At 40.1% G+C, this 26,741-nt stretch overlaps 6 protein-coding genes across 6 annotated transcripts; 3 read left to right on the top strand and 3 right to left on the bottom strand.

Annotated features, from left to right (window-relative positions):
* On the bottom strand, nt 1-11,928 carry LOC132796080 (autophagy protein 5). Its single transcript, XM_060807115.1, has 6 exons — nt 11,708-11,928; nt 11,534-11,633; nt 11,346-11,451; nt 11,047-11,272; nt 9,879-9,984; nt 1-487 (listed from the first exon to the last, which is right to left on the bottom strand). The coding sequence occupies exons 1-6, from the start codon at nt 11,858-11,860 to the stop codon at nt 369-371; spliced, it is 810 nt and encodes a 269-aa protein (XP_060663098.1). The 5' UTR covers nt 11,861-11,928; the 3' UTR covers nt 1-368.
* A 655-nt stretch (nt 11,929-12,583) lies between these two features.
* On the top strand, nt 12,584-20,662 carry LOC132796059 (probable serine/threonine-protein kinase ndrD). Its single transcript, XM_060807089.1, has 3 exons — nt 12,584-13,087; nt 14,279-14,599; nt 17,711-20,662. Exons 1-3 carry the CDS (start codon nt 13,004-13,006, stop codon nt 19,430-19,432), a joined length of 2,127 nt encoding a protein of 708 aa, XP_060663072.1. The 5' UTR covers nt 12,584-13,003; the 3' UTR covers nt 19,433-20,662.
* On the bottom strand, nt 15,229-17,320 carry LOC132796064 (uncharacterized). The gene is made up of 4 exons (XM_060807094.1): nt 17,266-17,320; nt 15,850-16,907; nt 15,582-15,784; nt 15,229-15,521 (listed from the first exon to the last, which is right to left on the bottom strand). Exons 1-4 carry the CDS (start codon nt 17,303-17,305, stop codon nt 15,290-15,292), a joined length of 1,533 nt encoding a protein of 510 aa, XP_060663077.1. The 5' UTR covers nt 17,306-17,320; the 3' UTR covers nt 15,229-15,289.
* Nucleotides 20,663-21,133: 471 nt separating the features above from the next.
* On the top strand, nt 21,134-23,739 carry LOC132796060 (malonate--CoA ligase ACSF3, mitochondrial). Its single transcript, XM_060807090.1, has 3 exons — nt 21,134-21,327; nt 21,410-21,599; nt 21,657-23,739. Exons 1-3 carry the CDS (start codon nt 21,247-21,249, stop codon nt 23,441-23,443), a joined length of 2,058 nt encoding a protein of 685 aa, XP_060663073.1. The 5' UTR covers nt 21,134-21,246; the 3' UTR covers nt 23,444-23,739.
* Nucleotides 23,740-24,267: 528 nt separating this feature from the next.
* LOC132796081 (antigen 5 like allergen Cul n 1) lies at nt 24,268-25,338 on the bottom strand. Its single transcript, XM_060807117.1, has 3 exons — nt 25,163-25,338; nt 24,701-25,101; nt 24,268-24,645 (listed from the first exon to the last, which is right to left on the bottom strand). Exons 1-3 carry the CDS (start codon nt 25,283-25,285, stop codon nt 24,402-24,404), a joined length of 768 nt encoding a protein of 255 aa, XP_060663100.1. The 5' UTR covers nt 25,286-25,338; the 3' UTR covers nt 24,268-24,401.
* A 655-nt stretch (nt 25,339-25,993) lies between these two features.
* Nucleotides 25,994-26,720, top strand: LOC132796087 (uncharacterized). The gene has a single exon (XM_060807125.1). It carries the CDS (start codon nt 26,132-26,134, stop codon nt 26,663-26,665), a length of 534 nt encoding a protein of 177 aa, XP_060663108.1. The 5' UTR covers nt 25,994-26,131; the 3' UTR covers nt 26,666-26,720.
* Nucleotides 26,721-26,741: the final 21 nt, after the last annotated feature.

Here is a 26,741-nt window from a genome sequence, read left to right as displayed (position 1 = left end):
TTTTGTTTTTTTGGCATTTTATTTTTCTTTCATTTCTTTTGCTCGAAACAACATGCGTTACGTATAAATGCTAAAACAAGCTAGTAGTATATATATATATGTATAAATATATATAGATTATTGCATAAATATGGTACATCGATCAGTTTAGTACTAATGTCCGTAAAGTATGTATAATAATATGCTGTATTGTACATTCAACTTAATGCTAAAATCCTACTAGCTAATTAGTTAATTGTATTTGTTATAGTGTATATCGATCCGGGTGTCTGTGTCCAGATCGGCCCTGGGTATCGCCTGAAATCGCTCACTGGTCGCTCTCACTGCAGATCGGCAGATCGCTCTTAACGATCGCACGATCCCCTCGATTATATGCTCTTGTAGTCAACCGATAAATGCAGAAAATTGTCGGGATAGCTCAAATGCTCGGACATCCATTGCAGTTGTGTTTCCTCGTGCAGATCGATGCCATGTGTGCGAAAGCCAACTGTAAGAAGTTCAGAATTGCGAAGGAGAAATAAATAAAGTGGATTAATTGTTAATCATAATCTTAATCTATGAATCAAGGAACGAGCTTATGATTTATTGATAGATTATAGAAAGATTCCAGAGTGAATAGGTATTGGTGGGGAATTCTGAGAAATTTATATAATATTTTTAGTTGAAAGATAACTAAATATGAATAAGAATACTTTCTTTTTATATGAATTCATTTTCATATTTTCATTTATTTTTCATTAATCTTTACATAGCAATTGTATTCATAAATAAAGTAAAGAGTAAAGAACTGATCGATAGCACGTAAACATGTTGAGGTTATGTTGTGTGATAAAATGCGAATTACAAATTCAAGCTATCGCACTATCACTGTTATCGATAACTACTGCAAAGTGTTGTAGTATTTGAGGTTAAGCCCATGGCGCCCACTTGGAATAATCTGTGCTCCATATATATGGCCATCTGATTGCCATATAAATCACGGCTAGCATTATCGAGACTTTGCGAGATCGTAAACCAAACCAAACGAAACGAAACCAACCAACGAACGAATCGACAAATCGACAATCGTACTCATACTTTATATATACTACTTACTATAACAATACCGCTATAACGCTTCACTTCACTTCACCTCGCCACCGCCATCGAATCATTGAATCTCAAGTGGACGATCATTGAGTTGTGTTTTCATTTCGGGGCGACTTTCGTCATTTATAATTATAGCTGGTCTATTGTAATTATAGATTGGTTCGAAAGTTGAATTGCGCCCAGCATACACACATACACGAAAAGCGAGAGAGAGAGACAGAGAGAGAGAGAGATGGGGGGAGAGAGAGAATGACACCTACACAACACGCAGTCATAAGTAAGTAGCACACACTTATACCATATCATGTAGAAGTATTTGCTCTGATAATGCCTGATTACATGCTACACTGGGAAGCAACGGAATGAGTGTATGCGATAAGATTTGTGCAACAGCCAGTGGCCGGAGTTCAAGTAGGACGCCATACGCCGATATATCTCCTATATGTACCGATAATTATCTCTAGCGAAAGCACAAGAATTCCGTTGCCATCTCTAAAGGGAAGCATTTCCGATTACTTTCTGTCTTTCCGTCTGTCCGTTCATATTAACAGCTATATCTCACAATCTATAAGTGCTATAGTTACGAAAGTTGGGCATAATACTTTATAGAGCTGTAAAACAAGTTTGTGCAATAATTTAGCATGACTACCGCTTAATAACCTAACCTAACTTTACAGACTAACGACCGCATTGAAAACTAGTAAAAGTTTCTAGTATTTGAATTAAGTTATCTTCTTAATTTTAAATGATATATTAACTTTCAAAAATAAATATATAATCTTTCTGTTGGATTATCAAACGTTTTTCATTCAACTCAACACCATATAAAGTAAGAATATGCCGCAAGTATTTCCCTATTTGGTTCGTTGGCTAATCAGAGTGCATCTTGTAAGTAAAAGAAAAAGCAAAACAAAACAAATTCAAGCTAGAGTTATCAATCAAAAACGCGCTGAATGAAAATAGTCTAGCGATAAGCGAAATGACAGCAATTCGCTAAAGATTCATTCACTTGATACTGATCGCTGTAAGAAAGAAACGGAATATTTGCACTCAAACAGAGATCAACAAAGCCCGGACTTAGTTCAATGAAAAACTGAGCATCTAACTTGCACTTTAATAATAAAAGCTCTTTGTTGTGTGTTCCAAGCTTATCGAACGAATTGTAAAAAGAGCTTTGCACCCAAAACAATTGATAACTAAAAAAAATGAAGTTAAAATCTGCTCAAAGTGCATTAAGTTTATAGAAAAGTTGTACGATATAAATCACGAAAGCTTTCAGCTTGAAGCTTTTGATTGCAAATGCTAGCCCATAAAATGGAATCAATCCATGCAATTTCGCATGATCGACGATCATTAATTAGGCGAGAACAAGACAGCTTAACGAGCTTTATGGGTACGATCTATAAGAGACATGTTTTATGATCTTGCCGACGCGTGATTATCAATGGAAGCAACGACAACGACAACGACAACGACAATAATAATAATAATAATAACAATAATGGAAGCAACATGGGCAACATTGAAGCGCCACCCTAAGCAACAGAAAACAGCAACAACACAGAAAAAAATGATGTCGAGAAGAATCGCGCCAAACAGTCTGACAATTTATTGATCCCATTTTTATTATCGACAACGCCGCAAACCACATCGAAAACTGTGAGAGTGAGAGAGCAAGATAGATAGAGAGAGAGAGAGAGAGAGAGAGAGAGGTTGTTGTGTGTTGTCGTGGTGAAGAGGGCGCGCATAGCTCATGCCTAAAAATAAACCATTGCAGCGCGAAATGTTCAACGTATCTGATAAGAAAGCCAATCATCATAATAATTTAATAGATTGCGCTCTATAAACCAATAAAATCCAGCAATATAGCATTGATATGACCAATCCCCCTTCGTTCGCATTTTTTTCCACTCCCCTCCTGCTCTCTGGGTCACGTGTGCGAGATTGGGATTAACATAATGGGGTATTATTATAGATCGCTTGGATCTTGATCTGTTTGTTGAACCCAAACAAAGGAGCTATCAGCTCCGAAAACTCATTCGCGCTGCGTTTCTAGCTAACAATCAATAATCTATTAAACCGAAGTATTGGAAGTATTATTAGCAATTATAATCCTAATTGAAAGCGCTATAAAACATCGTATATTAAAAAGTTGAAGTTTATAGCATTCTAATATGATTAATATTAATAATAAAGTAAAGCACTTTTCTATTAAATATGAATTATTGCATTTCTAGAAGAATTCAGACGCCAAAACTTTGTGAATCTTCCTCAGACTGCAGCGGAAGATTTATGATATGATCAATTTCTAAATCACGCAATGTCAAGGTGCTAATCCAAAGCTTTCAGTGCTAATATAATTATATGTTGTTAATTAAAATCTCAATTGTTGTTGGTATAACAAAAATATTCAAAATGGTTGAAAGAAACATAAATTAGACTGCTTTTCATGCAATATCAATGAAAGCGTTTCATTAATCCATAAAACAGCTTTAATAACGCCAAAGCACATTAAGCTAATCATATTAAAAAAAAGGCGTACAACAAGTAAAAATGGAATGATGAAATCTATCTGTATCCGCTGTATACAAAAATATAATAAATTATTTCAAAATGGTTGAGATAAACATAAATTAGTCTGTTTTTCGCTGAATATTATTGAAAGCGTCTCATTAATCCACGAAGCAGCTTTAATAACGCCAAAGCTCATTAAACTTCAATGAGCTTTCAGGCGCGTTCAACTAATCATAGTTAAAAGAAGGCGTACAACACGTAAAACGTGAATGATAAAAGCTCAATATCACCGTCTACTCTTTTGCTACTATCTGCTGTAAAAGCTTCGTTTTTTTTTGTGTATATGCTTATCTTTGTTTATGATCACCGCTCGAAGTGGCAATTGTGGCAATCCTCCACCGATCAGGCCACATGCTCAAGTTCCGGTCAGCAATCGAAGATATCGATTGCATATTTTCATTTCGCAGTTCAGTGACGCCATTAAAACTGCTAATCAATTGCTTTTTTCATTATTCATTATGTATGTGTGTATACATACATGCATACATATGTACATATATTTTTTGCTTGTTTTCTTCAGCTGCTGCTTCGTCTTCTTCATCGATTGTACAAGTTCTCCTACGCAAAGTTCTTCGTTCTTGCGATTTGCGATTTGCCATTCGCCAATCTGCAATGAGTTTCGGTTTGTTTTGATGGAGCAACAAAGTTGTTGACGAAATGAACTTCATCGAATGAAGAAAATTGTTGACGAAACACTTTGTTATTGTTTTCTTCTTTTTTTTTCATTTATCTTTCTCGCTTTTTTGTAGACATAAATAAAAGATGATTAGTACAGGAAGTGCGAGCAGGAGAAGGTGACGAAGCTGCATTGGATCACATATTGAATTCAACATAACAAGAAGCTCAATAAGTGCCCAAAAAGCTATTGAATTGGGCTTGCTCGAAGCTTAAATACCCTGCGGAGCTTTTAAGACTTGCATTTTGTTTTGCTTGCTAAAATAGATGAAGCTTTAGTAGCGACTAGCATTGAAGCTTCGTAAAGTGCATTGCCAAAAAGTTGAGAGAGTGAGAGAGAGAGAGAGCAAACTCAGATTGCTCTCTTAAGAGCGTAATCTTGTGGCAAAGATCCCAAGAGGATATTGAAATGGATTCAAAGGACATCAACTTGTTGCTGGCTTGTTTTTGCAGCTGCCGAAGCCGATGCCGCAGCCCACCCAAAATGCAAAGGCGTGGCGCAAACAATTGAGCAACAAGCACACACACACACACAGAGGCACAAAGGTGTACAAAGAGAACAAGCGAACGAAAGAGAGAGAGAGAGAGAGCGAGCGAGGGTCCTGATTGCATTGTGCATTGTTTGTCTGATTGACGAAATGCAAACGAAAATGTGTCGAAATGGGACTAAGCAAATGCAAAGGTGGCAAATGCAACAGCAACGAGAACAACAACAAGAACACGACTCAAGGCAACCGGGGGAAGGGGAGAAGCGAGTCAGAGCGGCAGCTGCGGCTGCCGAAACTGCTGATCATAAAAAGTGATGGCGACGGGGCAGCGCAGCAAGTGATAAATACACATATACACGCACACACACACACACGCACACGCATACAAACACAAACGTGAGGTGCGATTTCCGACGGCTCAGGGTTGGGGGCCGGGCATTTGCTGCAGTTTGGAGGTGTAAATACAAATAAGCGGAGGTGATATCTCAGAACTTCCTTTTCACACATTCGAGAGCGGCCTACACAAATACACAAACAACACACGAATGCAAACGAAAACACGCACACACATACACAGGGGACATGCCAAAAGAGAGCACAGCACATTGAGAGAGCGCGTTGGAGAGAGGCGCATACAATTGGCTGCGTGTATGCGTACGTGTGCGTGTCGGTGTGCAGATGTGTGTCTCGGTGTGTGGGTAAGCATTCAAAAAGCCAAAACGCCGCAGCGCCGAAGCCGATGTCGACGCCGACGCTGCTTTCCGGTGAACGCCAAAATCGCCGTCAACAGCCGGCGGCAAATCATGAAAGCGCCTGTCTGCTGCCGCTGTTGCTGCTGCTGCTGCTGTTACTGCTGCTCCACACCCCACCCTCTCTCTTTCACACACACGCTTGTGCTGCCGCTCACGCAATGCATAAAATAAAACGAAACCAAAGCAAAAGGCAAAGCAAAAAAAAACAACAAAAAAACACAAGGAGAAGGAGCCGCCAACGACGCTGACTGCGACGCTAGCAGCACATTGCGTTTTCTTTATTTTTGACGCGTCTTAGATTCTCTTCTCCTCTGCCGTAGTTGTTGTTGTTGCTGCTGTTTGATTTCTCGGAATGGCATCTACTTTGAACCACGCCACGGCGACTGCATTGTATATTTGAAATTCATTTCAATTTAAATACAAATTTTCTATGAAAATGCACGCATTACACGCACACACACACACACACACACACACATACAGAAGCACACGCACGTACGTGCAAGTGCCTTGGGGTATGCATTCTCCCCCCTCCCCCACTACACACCATAGTTTGACCACGTTTTTGTATGTGATTTGTGATTTGTGGGTGTTTCTGTGGCGGATGCGGATGCAAAAGGCGGCGGCAACTTTTTCTTTCTTCTTTTACTTCAAAAACTGCAATTGCCAATGCTGAAGGCGAGAGGGAGGGAGAGAGAGGGATGGATGGATGGTTGGGCAGCTCGCTAAACGGATCATCATTACAGGCAATGTTAGAACTCAACTATAAACAACTCAGTAGCGCACGATGTGCAGTAAGCAAACGGACGGACAGGGGGGGTTGGAGAGTGGGGGGCGTTACACGCATAAACATATCCATTGAATGCGTTGCGGTTAATGGATCGTCGACTGGGGGCGTGCATAAATCTACCCCACACAGACGCGCACTCACACTATTGCACTACTATAGTAGTACTATAGTACTATATTGATATCTTCCGCAAATTAATGCAAAATTGCGAAAAAACACACAAAACTCAATATGATTTAGGGCTAAAATAACCTCAAACTGCTTAAGGCAGCTCGAAAGTTTTAACTTGAAAAGTTTGATGGTTGGTTAAAGAATATTCAGCAAATCTTTCCATCAATACAATTGAAACCATATATAGTAATAATAATAATAATAATAATAGTAATAGTAATAGTAATAGTAAAAGTAATAATAATAATAATAATAATAATAATAATAATAATAATAATAATAATAATAATAATAATAATAATAATAATAATAATAATAATAATAATAATAATAATAATAATAATAATAATAATAATAATAATAATAATAATGATAATAATAATAATAATAATAATAATAGTAATGATAATAATAATAAGATACAAAAATACACATAGGGTACTATAAGCAATATGAAATTCTAATATGTACATATATTCTATAAAAATAAATAAAATAAAATATATAATCTTTAGTTCTATAAAGTAGTCAACACTTTTAACTTCTTTCACAGTTAAAGAATAGGACAGTTGAGTACATTACAGGTAACATAATACATAATGTAATATTTTCCTAGCAAGATCATTTTTATAAAATATGAAAAAAAAAAAACTTGAACAATTTCCATTTAGATGGAGATTAAGGGAGAAGAAGCCTTTTAAATTGAATTCTTTTCTTTATGAATACGGAATATTTAAAGTTGTACTTAGTTATTAGAACTCTTTAGATAAGAGTTCTGGTTAAAATTTAAAGAACTCTATGAATAAATATAAAATTCAATTCAATTTTCGTGCTTGTTTTTACTCTGCAAAAAAAAATAATGAATTGTACTCGTAATATAAAATATATGAAATACAGTAAACATTTTAAACGAATTTTTCCATGATTTCAGATACAAAGACATTTGTTGAATGATCGCTGACATTTAATAAAACGTCTTGGCATTCATTAAGCAAATGCGTTAACTATAAAAGATGCGTCAGAACACATAATAATAAAGAGTAATAAATAGTTGATCAAATACAGATTGACTTTTATGGGTGTCTGCATTCCATTGTGAATTAGAGATAATGTGTTAGACATAAATTTCAGTCTACAAAAAATGCGATTTCAAATAAATCGATTTAAAATGCAATTATATCAAATTATTGTATAGCATTTATATTCGATGTTTAAGAATAGATTAATAGCAAGAAAATATTCGCTTTTTTTCATAAATAGATTAAAGATCAAATTTTGGGAACTTTGTATAGGGAATGTTTGTGAATTGTATTTTTACTGTAATAAATGTGATGTTTTTTATTCTTTTTCTATTATAAATTGAAATGATATATCTAGGAAATTGAAATTCGAAATTAAGTTTGTTTTTGATTATAAGAAATGTGTATATAATTCTATATTATATTATATGATATTATATATTACAATATCATTTGTAATATTTTATGATTGTGTTAATATTTAATTGATTATCAAACGAAATAGTTTACAAAACTGTAATATTTTTTAAATCTAGGGATCGTACAGCCCTTGATCTTTGATCTTCTTTAAGATCTGTGCTAAATCACAAACATAACGTGCTAAAGCATATGGCTTAGAGAAGGGGCTCCATCAAATCTAATCGAATGCAATGAATTGTGCGACCTAAACAAGAATTAACTTCGACATTGTAATCCACAAAAATACTGAGATTGGCGATTGGCCGAATCTCCATTTAACTGGCCCATTTAAGCCAGTTTGGTCTGGGTCTGAGTTTGAGTCTGGTTAAGCTATTCATGCCCGGATCAGATCACGAATACAGTTTATAATGCCGTGTGTGTGTGTGTGTGTGTGTGCAACACTCAAGGACAACAGAATTTTGTTTGCAACTGTCACGTTGCATGACCTTTGGGAAAATACGTGTTGTTCTACATAGTATCCATCCATCCATCGATCTATACTATCTGCTTTTGTTTCGATAGAAATGCGGCATCTCTCACCTTTTTTTTCAAATGGGAAATTCCGATTTGCTAAGTGCTTGCTCTCTCCCTCACTCGTTCTCTCACTCTCAAGTGCAGTTTTATTTGGGCTGAAGCATGCAAATAAAAATTTCACACCTAGGCTAGAGAGTGCAAAGTCTGTAAGGTTTTTGTTTTTGGGAAATACCCGATAACAGATGCGTGCGAGAGTCCTGATGCTTGATGCTTCAAGTAGTCGAGTCTCAGCAGCAATCCCCGGGGATCGTCGATGACTGGGCGAAAACGATGTTTAAGGATAACGTCGAGGACAACGACGCTTCTCAATGAAAGACCAAAATTCTCTATAGAGTATTTTCCATGCTAGCGAACAACTAAAGCGACATCGACTGTATGTGTGTGTGTGTGAGTGTGTGTGTGCTGGCTCTGTGGCAAGTATAATTCGTAAATCCCGCAGCCAGCCGCAGGTATTTAGTTCCGCCTTTTGTCCAGCTATGGAATTCCCAATGCCATCATTGCACCTAAGCCACCGCCTCGCACTCTCTATCTCTCCCTCCCTCCCTCTCTCTCTCACTCAGTCTCTCTCTCTCTCTTTCTCACTTGTCGCCGGCGCCGCAGGTCAGTTTGCTATCCAGCCGAACTTGCCACGAAAATCCACACGCACTGCATTTTCATTGTGCGTGGAGGAAAGACGGAAAAGTAGAAAAGTGGAAAATGCATTTGTGTGTTTGAATGGCCGAAAAACACTTGGCCAAAAGAAGAAGCAGAGAGGAGGAGGAGGAACACAGAAAAAAAAAACAACACAACACGTTCAATTCTCGAGAGCCGAGAGACGGAGGGACTTTTGGGATTGCGACTGCCCGGGGGCTATTGTTCATATAATTTTTATCTTTTTCTTTTTTCTCTTCAGTCTCTCTGCTCTATTGTTGTTGTGTGTCTTTTGTTGCCGCTGCCGCTGCAAAAGCGACATTGATGAATTGAAGAATGATTGGCAGTGCCGCAGGGTCTCGACATCGACATCGACTTCGACTTCGTTCTTCGGTTTCGGCCTTTTTTCAATAGAAATATTTTTGTTCGTGCCAGACTGACTGGCACCTTTTGTGGCCCAAAACCCGAGTCGCGTTGTCTAGCTTCTCTCCATCTATCTATCTATCTATCTATCTTCTGTCTTCTATCTCTATATAGTATAGCTGTGTTTGTAGTTTAAGGATGCCCCATTTGAGTTGAGTGGACGCCGCTGTGGTAATTGATAGCCGGAAAATCCCTTTCGTTTCGTTATGTTCTGTTTCATTTCGCTTCTAGCTTAGAGAGAGAGATGAGATTCATTGTAGGCGTTGTTACTTACCAGCCTTGCGCACAGGTGTCGATAATTCGGCCATCAGATCGCTCAGATTCTTCTTTTGTCCGCTTTCGCTTAGCGGTGATATTAGTTTTTGCATGTACGTGAAATCCTATTGAGATGATTGAGAAAATGCAGTGGATAAAAAACACCCAAATTAACAATCGCAATACAAATAAATCACACTTTGGATTATTTTCCCCTATAGCGGATTATACTTTACAGAACACAGAAGTTTTCATTAATTGTTCTAAAATTTGTCAAACACTCTTTTTTAAATCTGCTACAGAAAATTGTTACTATACCTTTTACAAAGGACTTCATTAATTGTTCTAAAATTCTTATTTACATCAATTAATTATCTTCTACTAACCTGATATTCAATTATTATTTAGTTAAAGCACTGTTTACACATAAAAGTGAGGTTAGCTTGCTTTAATTTAAAGAAAAAAGGGTTGCCAGCCTTTGAAAACATTTCAGTTTTAAGGTAAACTTCACATAAATTCAAAATTGATAACTACACTTTTCACTTTAACCACTTTTAGTAAGTCTATGCTTTTGTTTACATTATAGTGACATCAGTAAATAACTAAAGTGAGGTTAGGATCACAGAAAGTGTGGTTAAAGCTAAGAGGAAAAAATAATTAAAATTCCCTTTCAAGAAAATTAAGTTAAGCAAAGTTGAGGTTCAAGAGAAAAGAAAGGCACGTAAAAATCCCTGTTGCTAATTGCTTGTCCACAATGAAATAATAATAATTAGCTTTTTAAATTACAAAGTACGTTTGGGAACATACAGAAATGAGGTTAGGTCTAAAAACAGTAAGCTTAAGTTAGTTTAAAATCAAACAAAAACAGTTACAATTTCTTATGTCAGCTGAATTATTCAAAACATAACTAACATTATTAATAGGGTATATAACTTGTATGTTTTCACTTAAGTGAGGTTAAGTCCTGGCTGCAACTTTAGTAAAAGTGAGGTTAAGTGAAAGGAAAATATAAAAGTAGTTTGAGCTAATTGATGAATGAATACTCTGCACAGAATAAACTACCTATTGCTGTAGAGGAAAATCATTCATATGATATAACTGCCTTGCAATTTTAATGTGAGAAGAAGTTTCACTGTTGCATGAAAAAGAAAAGAAAAGAAGCCAAGACTAGTCAAGATGAAACTTACGTCGTCATTGTAGAAGCGCACGGGAATGTTTTTGAAGGACTCCTGATCGCTGTAGGGCTCCATGAGGCGCCTGTTGACCGCCCAAAACTGATCGAACTTTTCGTTGATCAAACCAAGCCAGAGTTGATTGTGATCCTTCTTCTGCATGGCCGAGATGACGAGGCCGCGATGCTTAAGGACATCGGCCTCCTTTAGGCAGGACAGGAAATGCGATTCCAGCAGTTCTCTGCAAAAAGTTACAAGAAAAAGCGTTAGTAGTTAAAAAGTTAATAAGAATTTCAACATTTTCTGTAGGGTACTTTGTGTTTAATTTGACGAGCGACTCTTCGGGGAATTTGGAGAAGTGTATGGTAATGCACCAGGGCGTGCTGTCCTCGTCAGGATGTAGCAGATCGTATAGCACACCTGTAATTAATTAAATCGTTAATTACAATTGGAAAAGTTCTGCAGCTTCTCCTTCCCCTCCATTGCAATCACTCTTACACACCAATTGGATAATGCAGACGCAGTGGAGTGCCATTAAAATCAAACCACACGGCGCCCTCTTGATGCTCGGCAGCAATGTAGCGGGTAAAATATTTTCGCACCTAAATAAACACAAACATTAACTTTTTGATTTGTTTTTGTTCATTTTCGCAGTGCTGCTTCTTCTTCCACTTACCTTGTCTGTGACCAACGGCAAATAGCTGAGACGGGAGACCATTAAATAGAAGGGTTCTGGCTTAATGCCGACAATTTCATCGCTGTCTGCTTGAAAGCATATGCCAATCTGTCCCTCCCATATCATGCGTAGCACCTCTCGATCGTGTGCCATTGTTGATTTCTTTTTATATTTCACTATACACTCTCGCAATTGCCCTTGTTATTGTTTTTTTATTTTGGCCATTCACATCGAAATACTTAAATTGCGTTGGTTGGCAACGCTGCTGTTATTGTGGCGGTCTGCCGATAAATTCTTTCATAGCAACTACGCATGTGCCACAAAGGAGCGCGAATTGCGTTTTATATTTTTTTTCCAATTGTAATTGCTGTTTAATTGCAATTTATGTTATAAATACCATAATTAATGTGTATAATGTTTTGCATTAGCTAGCAAGTGATCAGCACTTTTCTTTTCGTTGCTATCGATCGTGGCATTCGATTAACGTTTTGGCTGCTTGTGTCTCAGTATTGTAGTATTTTATGGCAGTGTCACCACACTAAAACGGATTGCGCAAAATATATTTGTCGTATATGGTAAATTAAATTATGGTTATCAATTTGTATTGGTGCAACGAAAATTTAAAATGTCATAAGGCAATCTAATCGGTCGCATCAAAACTAGAAATTTCTTGAAAAACATTGAATCAACCACCAGTTTAAGGCGACGCGCCGATTTATGGACTGTGTAACCATCTGGCAGCTCTTGGGTTTTTGGTATTTTTGGTATATTTTATTGACGTTTAAACGTATATTCTACAAATATTGCTCGTGGTCACACTGCGACAAATAAAACAGCTTCAAGAAAGCTCCATTGTTTTTTGTGGTAGAAGCAAGTCTTAAATAATTGAAAATAATAAATTGTTTAATAATAAATGAATTTCTAATATTATTATTGGGTTGCACAAGGAATATAAAAACATCGATGTTTATCATTAAGAAATCGATGTTTTCAACAAGTGTAAAAACATCGATCGATGCATCGATTCTGCGATCGATGTTTCTCCACCTCTAGTCATTTGTAAATATGAAGTGTGAAGAATCTCATCAACTTGCGTATGCCAGCAAATATAAATTGTATCAAATAGATATATGAAAAAGTGATGAAAAGATCGGATTTGTGTTTTGTATTGAATTAGAAAAACTAAGTGAATAATCGGCACAGCGCAGCGGAACAAACAAAACAAAACACGGCGGGGCATCAGGCAACAGGGGCGCAACAACAAACAATAGCAGCGAAACGGGGCTCAACAACAGAATGGATGTTGAAATACCTGTTTTGGCTGGATATCTTAATGTTCCAACACAAACTGGATTTTCGCTAAATCGTATCTCGAAAAAGGTAAGAGAGCTCTCTGAGCCTGCCACACACCGATCTAACATACTATTCCGACATTTTTTCTCCACCAACTCCTCATACTCCCACCCTCCCCACGCACACACACTCACGCGCAAACAAACAGAAATGCAACGCACAAAAGTTTTGTACATTTATGCATATTTTTATTTTTTTTTTGGCAAAATGCGTCTTAAAACACAGGACCTCGCCATGTGCATGTTAGTGTGAGTGAATGAGAGTATATATGTACATGCATGTGTATTGTCTATGTGTGCATGGTGGATTTGTCTGCAAGCGCGTGCGTGTGTGTGTATATGTGTTGTCGGTGTTTGTGCGCGCGCGTGTGTGTATTTGTCTAGATATCTCCATCTGCATACTTGTTGCATACAAATGAGTAGCATAAGGTGGGAGAAAGAGAGAGACATGCCAAACGGCGAGCCGAACATATTTTCGTTTTGCGTGTGCGCGCCTGAGACACACACACACACACACACTCTTGCCTATACACTGTTTAAGTTTGTGTGCATGTCGGCTGTTTTAAAGCACGGGAAGGGGGTTGTATATGTGTTTATGTGTGCTGGGAGGGGATTCATGCATGTTTCATCGTGTCGCGTATTTATATACAACTTATATTCCCCATATGACAGGAAATGTGGATTGAAGAGCCAATATGCGCCATCTGCATATACATAAGTATACAAGTGTGTTTCTTTGTGTGCGTGTGTGAGGATTAGGGTCGGGCTCGTCACACATACACATGCGTACATATGTTTTATTTGCATATGTGTGTGTGTGTGTGTATGTTGATTGTTATGTAAGTAACGCTCGAAATTCCGTCGAAAATTTGATTAGCACAACATTAAAATTTGGTTTCTTACAAAGCAAGCGAAACATTTTGGCCGAGATGCGATCGATTAGTTTATCGCCATAAATTGTTTTTAATAAATAGCAAATAAAGTCAATATTACATATTTTACATTCCTAAATTTAAAAATTCACTTTAATATTAAAAATAATAGTTTATTAATAATAATAATAATAATGAAATACATTTGTAGTCGGAAAGGGTATTTGGTAGTCGATCACTCTCGCTTTCGTTTTTTATCAACTAAATGTTTTACCCCAAAATACTCACTTTATTTAAAGCTTTGTAAAATATTAAAGATAGTTTAACAAATTCCTTTTATTTTGCAGAAATCATGCAGTCGATATTGCCTGCTATTCAAGGCAAGTCGCCATGGGATCGCCCGCCTGGAGATCTGCGAGAATAAAGATGATAAGAATCCAAAGATCTTCACGCTGGAGAATTGTGTGAAGATCACGCAGGAGCCGCCGCCAGCGAATCTCATACAGATTGTCAAACGCAATGGACAATTAACGCTCAACACGAACAGCGATGAGGAGCTCAAGGATTGGGTGACCGCCCTCCAAATGGTCGCCTTCTGTGACATTAGTGGCATGCATGCCGCCCACGGTGCCATCGAGGAGGATAACGATCTATACTGCAGCTCATTTGTAAGTTTGTGAATACAGGATAAATGCATGAATCACGATCTGCGATCAGTTGGAATAAGTTATAGTTGTGTGTGAGATCTTTCCAGATATTGCGAGACAGAGTTGATATAATAATTTTCTTTTTATTTTAGTCTTGTATTTGAGTCGTGGATATTTGGACATTCTTGATTGACAGGAAACTTTCATTGAGCCATTATTTATTTTCCTAGAAAAATATCATAGAAAAACCTGCAATCAAAATCAGACTTCATCGAGAGAGCTTTCTTAAAAGAGAATTCAAGGAGTTAACTTCTTCTAAGCTATTGAAGCTGTGGTTAGCTCTGAGTTTATGGAATATGCAAACCTAGGGAGCAATAATAAACTTTACATTATTTATTTTCCTAGAAAAATATCATAGAAAAACCTGCAATCAAAATCAGACTTCATCGAGAGAGCTTTCTTAAAAGTGAATTCAAGGAGATAACTTCTTCTAAGCTATTGAAGCTGTGGTTAGCTCTGAGTTTATGGAATATGCAAACCCAGGGAGCAATAATATTTAAAGTACTTAAAAGACTTTAAAGTAGAAATCATAGATAAACCTGTACTCTCTTAACCACCTTTCGGTTAACCCCTTTAAAAACGAAAAGGCCTCAGTTAGATGTCTTCTTTTTAATCAAAGCACTATAAAAGTTATACAACATTAAAATACAATTATTTCCTGTGTCTGCAGCAGACAATACTCGGATCGGCGACGGACTTGAGGCGAAGATGGCTAGGATAGCCAGTTGACTGTAGGAAGTTCAAGTAGCCGATAAAGTCGCTGTAGGTGAAAAAACGCATTGCATTGCAGGTGATGGAATGATGATATTTGCAACCCGAATCGTAGATCCAATGACGTTGCCTTTTTGCCATGTTGCCCCTGTGCTTATACGGTTTATCTTTGCTACGAGTTCACGATAGATTAGCAAAATTCCAATAGATTAGCCACATTTTGTGTACTCACATTTCGAAGATCAATTCGACAATTTGTGGTTCCAAGGTGTCGGCGATTAAGTCGAGGGCGGGTGGACAATCCTTGCGATCCCAGAACAATAACAGAAATGTTATTGGCATCATGTCCAAATGTACGTGCTGAAACAGCTCCCAAATGTGGCATTGTCGCTGCTTCCAATCATGATCCAGCCACAAGAGCATCGCATAAAATATCTAAGGGGGCAAAAAGTGTAAACTGAATAGGGGGACAAAAGAGAAGAAGAGGTTTGTTGGCTCACTTCCATTTCCGAATTGACCGGAAGGTATTGTGAACTAAATATAGTAAGGACCCTCTCGAATTGCAATTCCAGGAACTCGCTGCTCGCCACAAAGGGCAGAAATATGTACGAAAAGTAGGGAAACACGTCCCGCTCGAAACTAATGCAATACTTCTTTGCCATCGCATAGATGCTGCAGATGAGTTCGGGACGCTTCAACAGACGCGACAACTCCAACCAGCATTGATCCCGCAAGTCGGGGATGTCCATGAAGCTGGCGATTCTCGTCAGCTCGATGAGTTGGCTCAACTTGAGCGCCGTTAGAGGTTCGATAATCCAGCGATAGGTGCGCACAAATGTCTCGGTGCTGACGATGCACGGCGGCAAATACCATTCCAGCTGCTTGGATTTCTCCTCAAAGTGAGGAGAGAGCGCGGACAAGAGCATCGGATGGCAGAAGTGCGTCGTATAATCGGTGATCACCTTGAAGTTGGCTCCAATATTCTCTTTCACACATTTGAAGCAATATTTAATGGGAAATTCTCTGCGCTTCCCATGCTTCACTGCATTCCATACTGACACAGGAATTCGTTGCTTCAACTGACTTTGATAGTGCACCTTAATGAGCAGCATTTGACACAGCTTGAGGGGATGTGCAAAGCAATCGGAAATGGGTTCTTTCACACTCGCTTGGGGAACCAAAAGTCGCGCATTGAACTCTTCGTTGCGTCGCTCTTGTCTCAGCATCTCCACGTATAACTTGAGCTCCTCCAGCCTTTTGAGTGTCGTCGGGTAGCGTCTACAAATGTCCTTGGCTACCTGTTGCAGTTGTTTGTAGACTAGCTTTTCCTGCGTGTGCAGCAGCATCTCCTTCACTGTGGGTATCTTTTTCTCCTCCTTTGGTGCCTCTGCAGTTGGTTTTGATCGATGCTTTGGCTTCCATTGCCTTTGGGCAACCAGCGCCTCGTAATCGGCGCGTTTCTCCGCCTGCAATCGCTGCGACTCTGCCAAGCATTCGCTGCATTCTTTTTTGTACTTCCTCAAGGAAAAATTCTCTCCCACGTTCTGCATTGTTTCCACTTGAAATTTGGTAAAGATGTATTAGACTAAGTTTAAGAATATTCAGTTTATAAAAGAGTTGAACTCTACGCTTGCTTAGATCAGGCATAAGAGGGGAGCATTAAGGAAATTGAAACGATGAAATAATGAAATTTTGCAAATACCACAAATTTGCAACTCTTAAGAATGCGTTAGAAAATCATCAGATACAAATACCGCAAACTTCCACTTGAAATTTGGTAAAGATGTGTTCTACAACTATTAAAAAGTATTTCAGTTACATAAAGAGTTAAACTCTACGCTTGCTTAGATCAGACATAAGAGGGGAGCATTAAGAAAATTGAAAGCAACGATAAATTAATTAAATTTTGCAAATACCACAAAATTTGCGACTCTTAAGAATGCGTTGGAAAATCATCAGATAAAAATACCGCAAACTTCCACTTGAAATTTGGTAAAGATGTGTTCTACAACTTATAAAAAGTATTTCAGTTACCTAATGAGTTAAAGTCTACGCTTGCTTAGATCAGACATAAGAGGGGATAAAGCATTAGGTAAATTATGAAAAAAAATTTGCGACTCTAAGGAATGCGTTAGAAACTCATCAGATAAAAAATATCGCAGACTTTTGCTCGCCGCATAAAAGCTTAGTCAGATGTTATTTAATACTCAGAAGAGGGGGAAGAAAAACAACTGTTTCGATTGCATTCCCTAGAAATAAACAAAAGCCAGGCGTAATTCTAGCTGCAGCTGGGAAACGCAAACAAAAGAATTCTATAAGCAAATGTGTGATTGATTATTTCACTCTCTCTCTTGTTTTTAGGATGGATTGTTTATTATTACGCTGATACCGTCGGAGGCATCGATCAGGTGCAACATAGAGCCACGCACCTACATGCTGCAGATGACGCCAACGGAGCTGCAATTGAAATCGGAGGATCTGAATGTGACCATTGCCATGTGGCCATATCGCTTCATACGCAAATACGGCTATCGCGATGGCAAATTCACGTTCGAGGCGGGCCGGAAGTGCACCACGGGCGAAGGCGTCTTTACGCTGGATCACACCAATCCGCAGGAGTTGTTTCGCTGCATGTCCGCGAAGATGAAGTCGATGAAGAAGTTGATCAGTGGCGACAGCCTCAGCAGCATCGAATGCAATGAGAATCAATTTAGTGCGGCTGCTGGCATGGAGCCCGGCTCACGCAGCCCGTTGCCGCCATCGCCGTCGAGTAATCCGCATGGCGGTGAATTCGAGATCAATTCGACACAAAGTTGCATCTCGTTACGGGGCTTCATCAGCTCGAATGATTCGCTGAATAACTTCTCATCGAATGGCAGCATCAATGTCAGTTTGTCGGTGCCATCAACGCAATCGTCGCAATCGCAATCGCAATCACAGTCGCAAACGCAATCGCAGCTGAAGCACATTCCCAATAAGCCGCCACGCAAGTTGCCATCGCCATTGGACAAGCTGACGACGACGACGGGGACAGCGATTGGAACTGTTGTTGGAGGAGCTTCGGCAGCGGCGGCTGCACTTCAAACTCAATGTGATAACAATAAATACAAGAATCTTGTGAAATATGAACCCGTTGCCATAACGACATCGTCCGCCTCGGATGCGAACAGCAAGAACAGCGGCGGCGGCTCGGCTGTGATACTCAAGCCCAGCAGCCCGGCACCGGAGCTGTTGCATCATCATCATCCGCCCGATTTGCCGCTGCGCAACGAGAGCTGCGGCGGCGGCAAGCTGTTGACTGTGGAGCGCGACTACGAGTGCATCGAGAACATTACGGATGCGTGGAAGACACGCGGCGTTGGCGATGTCCGGCACTGTGAGCGCATTCCATCCGCCACGCTCAGCTGTGACACGGACTTTGTGCGTCAGCGTTCGCAAGCGAAGCGCAAGGATGCTTCGAATGGAGGCAACAGCGGCACATCAACACCCAAGATCATCGATATCGACATTGGCGAGGGATTGGGTGCGGGTTGTGGTGGTGGTGGTGGTGTGCTGGTCTCACCGGATGCCAACTATGATCGATTGGACTTTCTGTCGCCGAACAACAAAACGTCCAGTGGCTACAAGACAATTGTGAATCTCAATTTGCCCGCGAATCGATTGCATCGCTGCAGTCCGCCGCCTCCAAATGAATATGAGCTGATCGCTAGTCCTGATACCGAGAGTTTTCGCAAGGCTGACGACAGTCATTTGGGTTACGGAGTGCTGCGTAAAGCCAACAACAACACTGCCAACAGTAGCAATAACAACAACAACAACAGCAGCAACACCAACAATAATAATCTTAGTAGTAACAACAACAACAACAACAACATCGCACTGCCTGCCAACAACATCTCAGCGGATATATGCTTGGCGAGAGGCGTGGCCACGCCTCCGTCGACACCTCTAACAGCCACAACGCCAACATCAACATCAACAGGAGTCGCAACCACAACGAACAACAAGAACGAAGCAGCGCTCGATCATCGCAGTTACAACGGTCTCAACTACACCATTGTCAGCAAGCCCAAGCGTGTCTAGAGACAGTGAGAGACAGACAGACAGAGAGAGAAAGAGAGAGAGAGAGAGATAGAAGAGACATATAACTACTTAGTTAGACAGAGAGAGAAAAGGCGCAGCATCAATTAGAGCGAGAGCGAGAGCAAAGCGTACAATTCGAATACAAGCGAACAATAGAAAGGAAGCAAGAAAGTGGTGCAAGTGCTCAAAAACACATCCAGTGGATCTCCCAAAAATGCAAAAAAGAGCTCTTCTGAACCCAACAACCACCACAACAACGACATGCCATAATTAAGCCCAGCATTTACAGTAGAACAACACTAAACATGTACTTAGAGAAACCATCAAATGCAATTGATTCTCGCTGCTTTTCCCCACAGCGGAAACGAAATTGCGAGAGCTTATTTCACTATCACTTTAAGTTTACAACTGTAATTTACCATGCTCAAATTGAAAGCGGATTTTTCGATTTGTGTCGAAAACAGTGTGTTTTAGCTATAGCCACAAGTATTCCCTAAGTATTCAGCGTAATGAACTAAGCCATAACTTTGACTTGACAGCAAACAAAGTCTATAAAGAACTAAAGTATAGACTACAATTTCGTCAGATTCCACACTTACGTTTAGTATAGTAAAGTCATGATTGTTACAATTTGGTATTTGGAAAGCATTCCACATTTGAGCAGATTTTGTGTTTTTTTTTTTTTATTTGTTGGATAAGTATTTAAACGATAGTTTTGCTCATTTTTGTTTGACACTTCAATTCATATAAACTGTGATTCTACTGTTAAAAAAAAGAAAAAAGAAATGGGGAATGGTCTACTCTTGATGATGTGGCCGGCGATGAATAGAGAAAAAGGTCTTCAGTTAGATCAAAAAAACATATATACAAGAGCGAACTCTCTCTGCGCAATAACTATGATAATATTTGCAACAAAAACAAGTAACATTTTTATTTTTGTCATGTACATAAACGCATATGTATATACAAATATATGTATATGTATATACGATATAATGATTGCGAGTAGCGGGCGGGCGGGGGCAGATAATGATCACATCGTTTTAGCTGTCGTTGTGAACGGCATTGGTAAATACCAAAATACATACATACATACATTCGTTGTGTCGTATTTTTTTGATATGTATTTTTTTTTATTATTATTTTTTACTACACTATGTTTATTTTTTGTCGTCCCTATTAAATGTGTAAATATAAAAACCAACGAAAAATTATAATAAAAATTACAAATTTTACAACATTCTGTGCGAATTTTTGTGATTTATGAAAGGGTCTATGCAAGTCGAAGCTGAGCAGTGATTTTCTGTTGCAATTATTATAAGAATTTCGAATTTACGAAATTTTTGTTTGCCAACTTTGACTTGGGAAAATATCTATGCAAGTCGATGCTGAACAGTAATTTTCTGTTTTTGCTTTTCAATTTATACCAATTGTGACTTGGTAAAGGGTCTATGCAAGTCGAAGCAAGGCAGTCATTTTCTGTATTCTCTTTGGATTTTAAAATAGACGAATTACTAAGTATACAAATTTCATATTCATATTTTACGAAATTGATATAAATTATTGTTTACCATTTTCGAATTATTAAAGCGTCTATCCAAGTCTAAGCTCAGCAGTGATTTTCTATATTTTCCTTGGATTCATTGGACACATCGAAGTAGACGCTGCATTTGATGTGAAGTTCTCACAATTTGTTTTTACAGTTTGGGTTAGTGTTGCATTTGAGGTTCGACAAATTGAAGCATCGAGAAACAATCATAAAACATTAGGCAGCAACTTTTCTTAATTCACTTATTTATTTTGTGTGGTGCAAAATGTTGTCGCTGCGACGTGTGCAACGTCTGTATCGCTGTTGTCCCTCGCTGCGTTTCTGCTCCTCGGAGCTGGTGCATAAGGTGAGTATTCGAATAATACAAATAAATTGAGTATAAACTATATTTGTGAATTGGATATAAATTCGAATTGCTCTTTTTGTAGGACACGCTTATTGAGAAGCTACGCAAGAGTTTTATCGATGATGAACGACAGAATTTCGTAGTGCCAACGTTTAAGAAGGCCATGCTCTATCCGGACGAGATAGCCGTAAAGGATTTCAGCGGAGAGTTCACCCACTTTCAGCTGTACATCACCGCAAAAAAGCTGGCCATACAGATCTCCAATTTTTGTGGTAAGTAAGCTAATGAAAAGTGCTTCTTAAGTTGTTAATTTTTGAAACATTTTTCAGGCAGTGCATCGCAATCGAATGTCGCCTTCTTGTGCTCAAACAATGCGCTGTGGATAGTCATCCAATGGGCTTGCTGGATATCCGGACAGGTGGCAGTGCCGCTGGAGCCGAATCAGGCGGCCGATGAGCTGATTGGCCAGGCCACAGATTGCAAAGCAAAGCTGCTGATTGGCACACCCGAATGCGAGGAGATGACCCAAGAGTTGGCCACCAAATTGCAAACGGCAAGCATTGTGCTCGATCATGACTTTGTGCCCAGCTCGGAGAGCGTCTCCTCGACGGCCATGTATGCCAAGCAGCTGGTCGGCATGAAGGGCACACTCATACCGGAGAGCACGCTGCCCAACGATTACTATGCCAATGCGACAGCGATGCTGCTGTATACGCCCAGTTCAGCGAATGGACGCAATGGAGTGCTGTTGACGCATAGCAACATCGAAGCACAGATGCGTTGTTTGACCGCCAGTTGGCATCTGAATGCTGGCGATTCGATGCTGCCCATCATCTCGATGCAACGCATGCATACCGCCATCGGAGCCCTGCTTGGCGTGGGCGGCAACATATTGTTGCAGCAGAAATTCGACAGTCACACGGCATGGAGTTCGCTGCTGGGCATCAACAGTCCGACGAAGCAGCGTGTCAACATCTTTGTGGCCATGCCCATTATCTATAAGCTTCTCATTGCCGAATACGATAAGATGTTTGCCCAGGACTCCCGCATGGTCGAGTACATCATCAATCACTGCAGGCAGAAGACACGACTGATGGCCACCGCCTTTGGCCTGTTGCCCGAGGCGGTGTTTCATCGCTGGCGCGAGATTACCGGCCAGAGTATCTACGAATATTACGGCATGCTGGAGACCGGTCTGGTGATGGGACCTGCCTTGGATGAGAGCTCTAATGCCGAGGACTATCAGCCGGGCACTTTGGGTGCGCCGCTGGTCGGTGTCACAGCGCGTCTGGTGAATAGCGAAGGCGAGCAGCTGGTCAGCTGCAACAGCGCTGGCGAGATTCCAACTGAGGTGCCTTTGCTGAGCACTGTGATTGGCGAGCTGGAAATATGCGGGGAGCATCTCTTTTCGCTAAAGTCAAGGCGGTCAGTGGCAGCCAAAACGGAGGAGCAACAGGAACAGCAATCGGAGGAGCAGCAGCAACCGGTCGAAGCCCAAAATGAGCAACAGCCTCAAATTGTGGCAAGTCCACAACTGATCTTCGAACAGGATGTGCAACAGCAACCTTTGGCAACCCAGCAGCAACCACCAACCTTGATAGCTACTCAAGAGGCGCCGCAACAGGACTTGCAACAAACAACGACAGCAAATGAATTGCAACAGCCATGCTTAGGAAGCCAACAGGACTTGCCACAGCAGCCGCAACAGCAGCAAGCTGTGGTAAGAGAAGAGGCACCACAATTGCAGTTGCGTCGATGGCCACAACGTTCAGTCGAAGAACCGAAACATGACACAGAGCAATTCCTCAAAACCGGCGACATTTGTGCCTATCAAAATGGCAGCTTTCATTTTCTAAGCAAGTCGTCGGATGTGTTCAATGTGGGCGGCTACAAGATTTACGGTTCGGAGATCAAGAAGGCGCTCATCTCGCATCCGAGCATCAATGATGTCGCCGTCCTTGGCATACCCAATAAGATGTGGGGCCATCGCTTAGGTGTCATCTGCATATTGTCCCCCGATGCCGAAGTCGATCTCGAGGCAATCAAAAGTTATTGCTATAGCCAGTTGCCGGCACACAAGCGTCCGACGGTCTTCAAGACAATTGTTGCCAAGTGATGTCCAATCAGGTTTAATCAGCAATCAATCACATTCTAACATACATGCTTGATAAGCATTCTTCAAAATACTTCATTCCCCATACTCAAGGATCGTTGTTATCGATGACGATCTAATTGCGCAAATTTATGTGTTTATCTATTGTGTTTTCAATGCAGATGTGCAATTGACGATTGATTCAATCTAGTGTAATCGACGACGTACGATTAAATTTTAACATATCAAATGTCGTTAAGCATTTAACTATGTTGTGTGTAACATTCGATCTGAAATACAAATATACAAACTGTTCGTCATATATAGCAGAAAGTTCTTGTTAATACTGATGAAGGATGGGAGCACTTGGTAAAGACGAGGGTTTTACTTGATAAAGTTATTGATTTATTATTTGTCAAGTTGAGCTTGTCCGTCTGTCTATATAGATGTGTTTTACTCTTTCGATTTTAAAGTTAACTTTATGCAACTTACTGATGAGCTTTAATTTTATTGAAGCTTGCCAAATATGTGAAGTGATCAACTTAATATTGTCAACTTCATTAGAAGTATAGAAGAGAGAGAAAGTTATTTGAAGAGGTAATATATCAAACTCTCTTCTAATATCATTTAAAGATTCGAAACACTTTCTAAATATAGTTTTAGCTTTATTATTTGCTCAGTTAAGTTCGCTCAATAATAATTTTCTGATACATTTGGTTAGTATAATTCTCATCCGTGTGTCTGTCCGTCCGTTTACACTAATGTGTATTACTCTTTGAGTTTTGAAGTTATCTCAATGCAACTTGTACAGCTTTATTTTTACTGTAGCTACAAAATTAACACAAGAGTTTTAATATGCTCAGCTTTATTGAAATTTAGAAGAGATACATAAGCGAATAGTACAAGGGTTATGGCTAATTATAAATGTGCGGAAAGAGAATCCATTAAACCAAACAATGCCAGTCTGTGTTTGTCTCGACCTTTAGTTGTAGACGACATCTTCGTCAGAGGAGCAGAGGGCCGGGTATTCGGGATTGGGTCCCGATGTGCACTCCTCGCCAGCTGAGGAACAGGCGCGATAGACAGGCAGCGTGATGAAGTTGGTTGTGGCATAGTTGCAGGCAACAAGGAATGTGTTGAAGCCCCTCTCGTTGACATAGTTGGAAACGGCACAGCCGACAGCCACGTTAAGTTCCTGGGCGACCATGGTGAAGTGACCGATGGTGCTGTAAAAAATGGGTTAATTCCTGAAGCATTTCGAAGGCGTACCGCAAAACTCACGGTCCCTCGTAGTTGTCGGGATATTCGGCAAGTATTTCCTCGTCGACGAAGTCACCCTCTTCGGCCCAATCCTTGACAGCCATCTCGAGGATGCCGTTGAGGTCGGGAGGATTGCCGCCCTTGTAGCCGGTGTAGAAGAGATTCTGTCCGGAGTTGGGATATTCCTTGGTGCTGTGGCATTCGTCGTGTTCCATCTTGCATTGCTTCACGTTCAATTCGGCGAGGCTAGCCAACTCATCGTCCCAGTGCACGGTGGCCATGCGACAGGCCTTCTCAGGGACTTTTCCCTGACCGCTGGCCCATTCCTCACGGACCGCATTGTGGGCAGCCACCAGGATATCCTGAGCCTCCTCATCGATCTCCAGCAAGCGTGCATCATCGGGACAATCGCTCAGGAAGTCCTGTGAAGCAAGGATTGAACCCAATTCCTGATGTTAAAGGAATAATTCAGTTTGAACTTACGCCATCGTTGTCGCAGGCAATGTGCGTCTCATCCTCGCCACAGAGTGAGGGATCACAATAGTCGGTGGTGGCAATGCCACGCATCAGGCAGATAAACAATGCACTTGCTATGACAAACTTCATCTTTGGAGTTGTTGCGATATGGCTGTTCGTTGTGGAACTGTATGGATTGCACAGCAGGAGCAGCCTTTTATACGTATGCGACTTACCCTCGATTCGGAGAGTAACGTGAGCTCTTATCAGGGGGAAACGTAAATGGAATAACGTTACGTTGCTCCGTTTCCATTGACAAATTACGAGCGCGATTATTTGCGCTCATAAAATGCGCCGCTTTACGAGGTATTCTTCGCTCACGTTGTGCGGATCCACAGCTGTGCATAATGAAGACTAGATGCCAGGTGATTAGAGGACGCTAAATACTCGTAAAGACTGTTTCAAAGTGAGCACTTAAACGCCTATCGATAGGGTTGTTAATATTAGTTAATATATGCGCGCTGATTAGCTGTTCAAATACTTTGGCTAATAAGTGGGAACTTTCCAAGCAGTCAATCAAAATCAAACTCCTAGAGGTTCTTTTGGAAAGTTTGAAGTTTTCATAAAGTCCTTAACATGGTTAGTGAAAGCTCCTTACAAGATATTAAAGAAATTAAAGACGTGTTGAAGATTTTAAAGCTAAGGTAAATAAATAGATATATCGTTATTATTTAGAGTACTTCCAATTCCGCTTTCTTAAAGTTCCCAGTTCCTCAGACTTTTCTCAATCGCTCCGCCTGCTTAATGAAGTGCTGCTTTTGAATTTTTTCCCTTTTTTTATTTTAGTACTTAGTAGGCCAAAAGTAAATCTCCCGTTTCGTACAGAAAATCAATTCATTCAATTCAAAATTTTTAACAAGGGCTCAGTTGACTATCCGATCCGCTCCCAAATTAAACTGCTGTAGTACACAAAGAATCAACGCATATTACAACAATATGTTGGTTAATTATCTGAAGCCAATCGACTACAATGTCAGATTGGATGACGTCGACAAATCTTTTGTGCAGTTTATAGTGATTGCCTCGGTAATCGTGACGCTGCTGAGCCTGCTCATCCTTTTGGTGGTCCACTTCCAGCCAAGCTCTATTAATCGGCAACAGGTCAACGAATGCTGTCGTCGGCGTTATGCCAACTTTATCTTTCGTCGGCTATTGTCTCAGCTGGATGATGCATTCAAGCAGCGACCAATTGCTGGCGAGGAGTTGATCTGTTGCATCCAAGCCAGAGAGCAGGCATTTTCGGCCATCCTAATGTTTCGTCGGGATGCCGCTAAGGTTTTATACCCCGAAGTTGAGCTGGACTCGCCGGCAGCTAGCGAAGTCTACTGTGTGCTGGACGAGGAGGAGAACGAACTCATTGCCAAGGGCTATGCCAGCGTCGATGTTGATGTCACAAGTGCTTTCCTGAAGGGTCTACTTTATCCCACAAGTGCTGAGCCCTCTCTTTCTACCAATAGAGTCATTTTGTAGTTTTGTATCAAGGGCTTAAATAATCATTGTACTAATCATTTGTTGAAGTGCTAAAGTTGCTCAAGTTTTTACTCGT

Source organism: Drosophila nasuta, chromosome X, assembly GCF_023558535.2.
Source record: "Drosophila nasuta strain 15112-1781.00 chromosome X, ASM2355853v1, whole genome shotgun sequence".
Lineage (NCBI taxonomy): Eukaryota > Metazoa > Arthropoda > Insecta > Diptera > Drosophilidae > Drosophila > Drosophila nasuta.
The sequence above is the reverse complement of the archived record's forward strand: the minus strand, read 5'-3'. Positions and strand labels throughout refer to the sequence as shown.

Bases quoted from the DNA above. Each gene is read 5' to 3' on its own strand.
- LOC132796080 (XM_060807115.1), bottom strand. From the start codon at position 11,860: ATGGCACACGATCGAGAGGTGCTACGCATGATATGGGAGGGACAGATT. The intron at 11,452-11,533 runs GTGTGTAAGAGT...AATTAATTACAG, and splicing joins GCGTCTGCATTATCCAATTG to GTGTGCTATACGATCTGCTA. The intron at 11,273-11,345 runs GTACCCTACAGA...AACTTTTTGCAG, and splicing joins CTCGTCAAATTAAACACAAA to AGAACTGCTGGAATCGCATT.
- LOC132796059 (XM_060807089.1), top strand. From the start codon at position 13,004: ATGGATGTTGAAATACCTGTTTTGGCTGGATATCTTAATGTTCCAACA. The intron at 13,088-14,278 runs GTAAGAGAGCTC...TTTATTTTGCAG, and splicing joins TAAATCGTATCTCGAAAAAG to AAATCATGCAGTCGATATTG. The intron at 14,600-17,710 runs GTAAGTTTGTGA...TCTTGTTTTTAG, and splicing joins ATCTATACTGCAGCTCATTT to GATGGATTGTTTATTATTAC.
- LOC132796064 (XM_060807094.1), bottom strand. From the start codon at position 17,305: ATGATTTTCCAACGCATTCTTAAGAGTCGCAAATTTTGTG. The intron at 15,785-15,849 runs GTGAGCCAACAA...TTGCCCCCTTAG, and splicing joins CGGTCAATTCGGAAATGGAA to ATATTTTATGCGATGCTCTT. The intron at 15,522-15,581 runs GTGAGTACACAA...GTGAACTCGTAG, and splicing joins GTCGAATTGATCTTCGAAAT to CAAAGATAAACCGTATAAGC.
- LOC132796060 (XM_060807090.1), top strand. From the start codon at position 21,247: ATGTTGTCGCTGCGACGTGTGCAACGTCTGTATCGCTGTTGTCCCTCG. The intron at 21,328-21,409 runs GTGAGTATTCGA...CTCTTTTTGTAG, and splicing joins CCTCGGAGCTGGTGCATAAG to GACACGCTTATTGAGAAGCT. The intron at 21,600-21,656 runs GTAAGTAAGCTA...AACATTTTTCAG, and splicing joins ACAGATCTCCAATTTTTGTG to GCAGTGCATCGCAATCGAAT.
- LOC132796081 (XM_060807117.1), bottom strand. From the start codon at position 25,285: ATGAAGTTTGTCATAGCAAGTGCATTGTTTATCTGCCTGATGCGTGGC. The intron at 25,102-25,162 runs GTAAGTTCAAAC...CTTGCTTCACAG, and splicing joins TTGCCTGCGACAACGATGGC to GACTTCCTGAGCGATTGTCC. The intron at 24,646-24,700 runs GTGAGTTTTGCG...CATTTTTTACAG, and splicing joins CCCGACAACTACGAGGGACC to CACCATCGGTCACTTCACCA.
- LOC132796087 (XM_060807125.1), top strand. From the start codon at position 26,132: ATGTTGGTTAATTATCTGAAGCCAATCGACTACAATGTCAGATTGGAT.